Source organism: Benincasa hispida, chromosome 4, assembly GCF_009727055.1.
Source record: "Benincasa hispida cultivar B227 chromosome 4, ASM972705v1, whole genome shotgun sequence".
Classification (NCBI taxonomy): Eukaryota; Viridiplantae; Streptophyta; class Magnoliopsida; order Cucurbitales; family Cucurbitaceae; genus Benincasa; species Benincasa hispida.
In genome coordinates, this window is record NC_052352.1 from 26,222,691 (window position 1) to 26,229,178 (window position 6,488).

Sequence of the window (6,488 nt, forward strand, 5' to 3'; positions counted from 1 at the left end):
GTCGATATTCTTTGGTCAATGAATTAAAACACTCTGCACTATTGGACGTTATGTTATCATATCTTCGTTCTGTTTGGTAAACACGCGTCCACCTTTCAAGACCAATATCTTCCAAATATTTCGATACTGCACCATTTTGAAAATTACGTAGTTGGTCCCAGTGTGCTTGGAACTCTAACATGCGAAATGCTCTGGCTGCATCCTTGAACATCCCAACAATCGTACTGTCCTTAAAGATGGAAATAATATTATTTTCTAGGTGGTATGTGCACAATCCATGAAATGTCGTGGGAAAAACTGCACGAATGGCATTGCCAATAGATACCACTCGATTGAACACGAACATCAAGTTAGGGGGTTCTCCAATGACACACTTCAAGTTCGACATAAACCACTTCCAAGCTCGATCAGTTTCATTGTCCACTATGGCATATGCTAGTGGGTAAACTTGGTTGTTGCCATCCATGGAAACGCCGACCAACATGGTCCCTTTGTATTTTCTTTCAGATTCGATCCATCAACAATTATCACAGGCAAACAACTTGAAAAACCTCTAATAAAGGCCCTAATGCCATAAACATGTACTTGAAATGGACATCATTTTCAAGTTCGATTTCAAACATTGTACCTGGATTCTCCATTTTTAACGCTTCACCATATGCATGTAAAACAACATACGACTCTTCTGAAGTACCCCTAGCGAGAGCATAAGCGGTTTTCCTTGCACGCAATGCCTTATCATAACTTATGTTTACGCCATACTCTTTTCTCATATCCTCAACAATGTGATGAGGTTTACAAACACGTCCTATGCCTATAAACTTGTCTTTGATTAGTTCACTAACTACTGCAGCCGTTGTTTGTCTATGGTCATGATTTAAAATTCCAATAGAACATGTGTGCGACCGTATATACTTCGTGATCTTAAATATGTCGCACCCTGGAATTTTCACTGCACGAAAGCTCCACTTACAATTATCCTCTATACATTTGACAGTAAACAAAGACTTAGTTGAATTCCTTACCTTATATTCAAAATTATTGTTTATGGACAGAATAGACAATCTCATTTTTAAATCACTTTTACTTAAAAAAATTTGACCAACTTCAACATCTGTATCAGATGAAGAGGTACTAGGCATAATCAATTCCTCTTTACGACATGAAGACATGAAATTCAATCATGCTGATCTCTTAGTAATAGCCACTACAGGTCTATGCACCTCTGAAGGATCACAGTACATAGAATTCAATCCTACTGATCTTTCATTATCAACCACGAAAGGATCACGTTTTTCTGAAGGACCACAATCCATAAAATTCAAACCTGTTGATCTCTCATTACCAAGCACAGGTCCGTTATATTGAGTTTCTCTTTCCAAATCCACTGCATGAATGCTGTTATTATCTACTGATAATGTCGATGGATGAGTGTTCATAGACAATGGAATATCACCCTCTTCTTGATTAAGCTCATATGATACCTCATATTGTCTGTCTACACCTATACCATTATGACTCATATTCACATTTTCGCCGTGGTATGATTTTAGCGTTACATATAGCTGAACTCTAGAAAGATCATCTCGGAAAAGAAGGAAGCGAACACCACTGTCATTCCGTATGTACTGTGGAGGGGCTTCAAAGTCAAGCTTATATTTAACTCCCATAACAACATCAAACTCTGAGTAATTTACATTTGCAACCCTGTAAATGTGAGCTTTAAGTTCTTTATACTTCAAGGTAATAGGCACAATGATTCCTGTTAGCTTGCGCTCCAACATACAAATTTTGGTTCTCATCCCAATGTTCTCCATATCGAATTAGTACACACTTTTCTGTCATCCTACAAAGCAAGAGAACATTTTTTATTAAGAAGATAGTAATACACATGGATCTTGCTCACTGTCGCTCCAAATTGCTCTCGCTGTATCGCGCTGTCGCTCAATATTGCTCTCTCCACCTTTCTCGCTGTCGCTCTCTCTCTCCACCTTTTTCATTGTCGCTCTTTCTTACACCCCTTTCATTATGCTATTTACATTGTCTATTTACATACATTTTTTTAGACCACGTTTCTACAAACACCAATGAAACCAAGTTGAAGAAAATTTTGTTTCGTTCTGAAAAACCCGTTCTGAAAACTCCGTTTGGTTTTGAAAAACTCCACTCTGGAAAACCTCGTTCAATAAATCTCCGTTCAACAAAATGACAGTTGAAATGAAGTTTAGATTTTAAAGAATTCACCATTACATATTTTGCTGTATGTTAACGATTTTAAATTGTAGATAGATTTCGTGAAAATTGTCAAATCAATGGCACAATGACAAACAATCACATCACGATGGAAGATAGACAGATAGCGAGCGCGAGATCCAAGTAGCGAGAGCGAGACAATTATCAGGGACAATTCTTGTAATCTACTACCGTCATAACGTTAGCAGAAGGTTAATTGACAGTTTTTTTTTAAAAAAAAAATAGGTCATTTGATATTATGAACTTTTTTTTTTTTTTTTTTTTTTTTCCGTTTCCAAGGTATAAGCATTATATTTGTATATAGTTGTAAATCATGTATTTGTTTTTAACGTAGACAATAAAAAATTTTTAGAAATATCTAAAAGAATACATAAGAAGTCATGAAATAGGATTAAGTATAATATTTTTGAAAAGAAAACAATAATATATATCTTTAATTCCTTTTAGAAAACGACAAACCTTAAATAATTTAAAGAGTTTTAAGAGAAAAAATTTAAGGGTCAATTTATGAATAGTGATAAAATATAACCTAGGCATCATTTATATCATGCAACCCTCTTTTTAAATAATAATTCAACTTTTTTTTTTTTTTTTTTTTAATAATAAAAATGGCTATATGACAAATTCTAATCAGAAAATTGGCTTGGTAGCGAGCACCTGATATTTTTATTTTTTTTTAAAAAAAAGTTATGTTTTCTTCTTGAGAAAAAGAGAATTTTTAAGATTTATAACTGAATTATCAATCACTTATTTAAAATTAATATAAGATAGAGATCATAATCCTCTCCAAAAACTATATATATTTGCTTTCACCGTTTGATAGGGTTCTTATTCGCGCCCATTTCCTTCCACTTTAAGACTGAAACTCTCAATTTCTCTCTGAAACGTTCTCGATTCTCTCGAGCTTTTCTCCGTGATCTCGATTTCTCTCTCTCGTATTCCACTGTTCCCGCCGTCTCTGATCGCTCAAGATCTCTCCATCTCTTGTGCTCGCTCCATCTCTGGTAAAATTTTATCGAGTTTTATGGTTTTATGAGATAAGGAATTTTGGTTCTGTCATTATATGTGAGGTTAAGGATTTTTTTTGTTTTTTTCCTTTTCCAGATTCCGATCTTCGATTTCTATTTTGATTACTTTGGTGTTTGAGTTTTTTTCTTTTTCTCTGGAATTTTTGTCCTGTATGTAATTTTTTTGTTCCGTGATTTAGGTTTTGAGATTTTGAATGTGCAATCTCATGGTTTTTCTTTTGTTCTCTCTCTTTATTTTAATGCTTGAGATTCTAGTTGGTTTGGTCGTTCTCTGTAATCGTTAATTCTGAACTTGTGAATACTATATTTCTCGATTTTGGTAACAAAATCCCTAACCATGTACACCCCATCAGTGGCATTTTTTTGGGGAAATAGTTTATCAGACTTTCCTGGTTGGAGTAGTACAGGGTATTTGAACTTAACCAACCGACCAAATTGGTTTGGTTTCTGACTTTATGTACCAAATCGATTGCTAAGGTTTAGAGACTTCATGATTCCCATCTTTTTCATCATCAGAAGCACGCAAGCACCTGTTAACCAAGGTCCAAGTTATCCAAAGAAATTTGCTTGAATTCAATCTTGAATTAATTTTGTTCGCGATTAGGTTCTTTTTTTTTCCCCTCAATGCCTGAATGGTTTTCTTTCCGCTTGAAATTGAATCATTATCTTGACTGGGGTTGAATTCTTTTTCTAGGTTGTGAAGCAAAGAAGATGTATAACAGTATTGGGTTACAAACTCCCAGAGGGTCTGGCACCAATGGCTACATCCAGACCAATAAGTTCTTTGAGTCCAAAAACCAGAAAGGTTGCTGAAAGCTCTAGAGGATTCGAGGAATACCAGGGCATTGCTGGAGTTTCAAGAAAACCTAATGAAGACATTCTTGAACACGATGTCAAGCGTTGGATTGAACTCAAACTTGTTATACTTGAGGACAAGCTCACTGACCAAGGTTATACAGTGGATAAAATTTCTGAGAAGTTAAGGGAGGTTCGTGAGACTTTGGAAGCTGCTTTAGAGGAAAAAGATGGAGCTTCTGCCATTGTATTTGCAGATAAGAGGTTATGGTGTTCGCTTATTGTCTTTTTATTGTTTTTCAAATTTTTTGAGCTTGATACACTTTGAGGCACACCCATGGATGATGGAACTCTGATTTTGTTTTGGAATTTGCAATTATTACTTCATCATTATGAACTAAAATACATGTAATTAAACTTATCTCCAAAGACATAACATAAGAGAACGAGTAGGACATCTCCATACGATTTTTCCTTTTCTGCAAAAGCTTCCACCATCAATCCCTTCGATCATCCACTCATCAATCTTCTAATGAAGACAACCAACCACCCCAAAGAAGCTAAATTATATAGCCCACCATTTAGAAGCAAATTCACAATTCCATTTATTATTGTTGTACAATAATAAATGGTAATTTTCTTGAGTGGTAGAATGAATATTCAGGTAGTGATATGAAAGTGGCCTATATAAAATTTCTTTGCTAATTAATAATTTCATGGCTCTGTGTCTTTTTCCTTCATGGTTTAATGAAAATTTATTCTGTTGTTTCTGATCTTTTATCATATTCGTAGTTGTGTGCCTAGTGTTGTTTTCTTATTTTGCGCACAAGATGATTGTCTAAACGGTGTTTTCCTTGATTGAATAGTTTATCAAATACACAGACTCACCGAATTGCCGCAAGAAAGGAGGGGAGCAGATGAAAAAATTGAGAGCTGCTCTTCGGACGATAGTGAACTGGTTAGAGAAGGGATTTCCGATCCATCAAGGAATAGAAGAGAGAGCCACAATGCCGATATTAAGCACCATGAGAAGTCTGAATATTCTTTTCTGAACAGGAATTGAACTGGAAAAAGCATGAAACTGAAGATCAGTATGATGATAAGGATGACGAGAAAAAGGTTTCCAAAGTGTTGAAAGGTCATCAGAAGGATAGAAAAAGAAGGCATAAGGATGATTCTTCTGATACTGATTCTGGTGGTGAGCTCAAGAAAACCAAGAAGAATATGAATAAACCACATTGAGCTTGACCCGTCTAACCTTTTGAGGCTAAATTCTTTACTCCTATCTTTAGTTTAGATCATACGAAATTTTAGATATTAAATTTGTAATTTTACTAATAATGATGGTAAATGGTAGATACTTAATAGACTTGTAATTGATTTTTTTTAAGAAAAAAAGACTTGTAATTGATGTAAAAATGACTCTGTAGTGGTACAATTTCATATATCTCATAATATCTCGATTAGTGAAACATTTCAAGTTAAATATAGGTTAAATTTCAAAAGTATATGGTTTATTTCTTCACCTTCGGAGTTGTTGAACTATAAGTTAGAATTCAACCTTTATGGTTTATAATTCGAATCGTCTTTGGAGACTATTTATGAGTCCTAACAATTTGACTAAATTCTAACTTTTAAAATTATATGGATCAAATTCTAATTTTATATGCAACTTACCCTCCGTTCGAATTCAAGAAAGTTTTAAGAAATGATTTTAAATCTTGTAATCTGAAATATAAAAAATGATTTTAAATTAATCATCATTTAATCTTATATATATATAAACAAGTGTAGGGATGAAGGATTAAACTTCCAACCTTTTAGAACGTAGCGCATGCCAATAGGAGATTAAATCTCTGACCTTTTAAATTTTTTGAATCAGAATACATGTCAATACCATTAAGTTAAATTTACCTAAAATATAGTCATTCATTTATGTACATGTTTTAGTTTTAAATCAATATATTCATCAATAAACGTTAAGTGCAACTAATTATATTTGCTTGTTACATTTACATTTTATTTCAAACGAGGTCCACTTATTTTGGCTTTCAAATTTGGTTTTCAAATTTCAGGTTGGTTTTCCAAAAATTTGTAAAGAGTCGATTATAGATAAAGAAATTAATAGGAGGATATGGTTGATATGTAGGGACCGGGAATGCCTCTTTTTATTATAACTATTGTTGTTATTAATATTATTATCATATAAGTATTATATTTAAATTTTAAATTTAATTTTTCAATTTTCAGTAACCAAGATCATAAATATGTTTGAATTGAACATTCAAATTTAGATTATATAAATAAATAATTTGATAGATTATTGTTTTGTGCTATTATAAAATTTGAATAATTTCTATCTATATATATCAGTTTAGAAAATGTTACAATTGTAAAAGAAGTTAATTTTGG

At 33.2% G+C, this 6,488-nt stretch overlaps 1 protein-coding gene across 1 annotated transcript; it reads left to right on the forward strand.

Annotated features, from left to right (window-relative positions):
- The first annotated feature begins 2,965 nt into the window (after nt 1–2,965).
- LOC120075051 (serine/arginine repetitive matrix protein 2-like) lies at nt 2,966–5,581 on the forward strand. Its single transcript, XM_039028201.1, has 3 exons — nt 2,966–3,257; nt 3,976–4,340; nt 4,943–5,581. Exons 2-3 carry the CDS (start codon nt 4,039–4,041, stop codon nt 4,995–4,997), a joined length of 357 nt encoding a protein of 118 aa, XP_038884129.1. The 5' UTR covers nt 2,966–3,257; nt 3,976–4,038; the 3' UTR covers nt 4,998–5,581.
- The last annotated feature ends 907 nt before the right edge of the window (nt 5,582–6,488 follow it).

Excerpts from the sequence above, each read along its gene's own strand:
- LOC120075051 (XM_039028201.1), top strand. The coding sequence starts at position 4,039 with ATGGCTACATCCAGACCAATAAGTTCTTTGAGTCCAAAAACCAGAAAG. Across the intron at positions 4,341-4,942 it reads ATTGTATTTGCAGATAAGAG|TTTATCAAATACACAGACTC; the intron begins GTTATGGTGTTC and ends TTGATTGAATAG.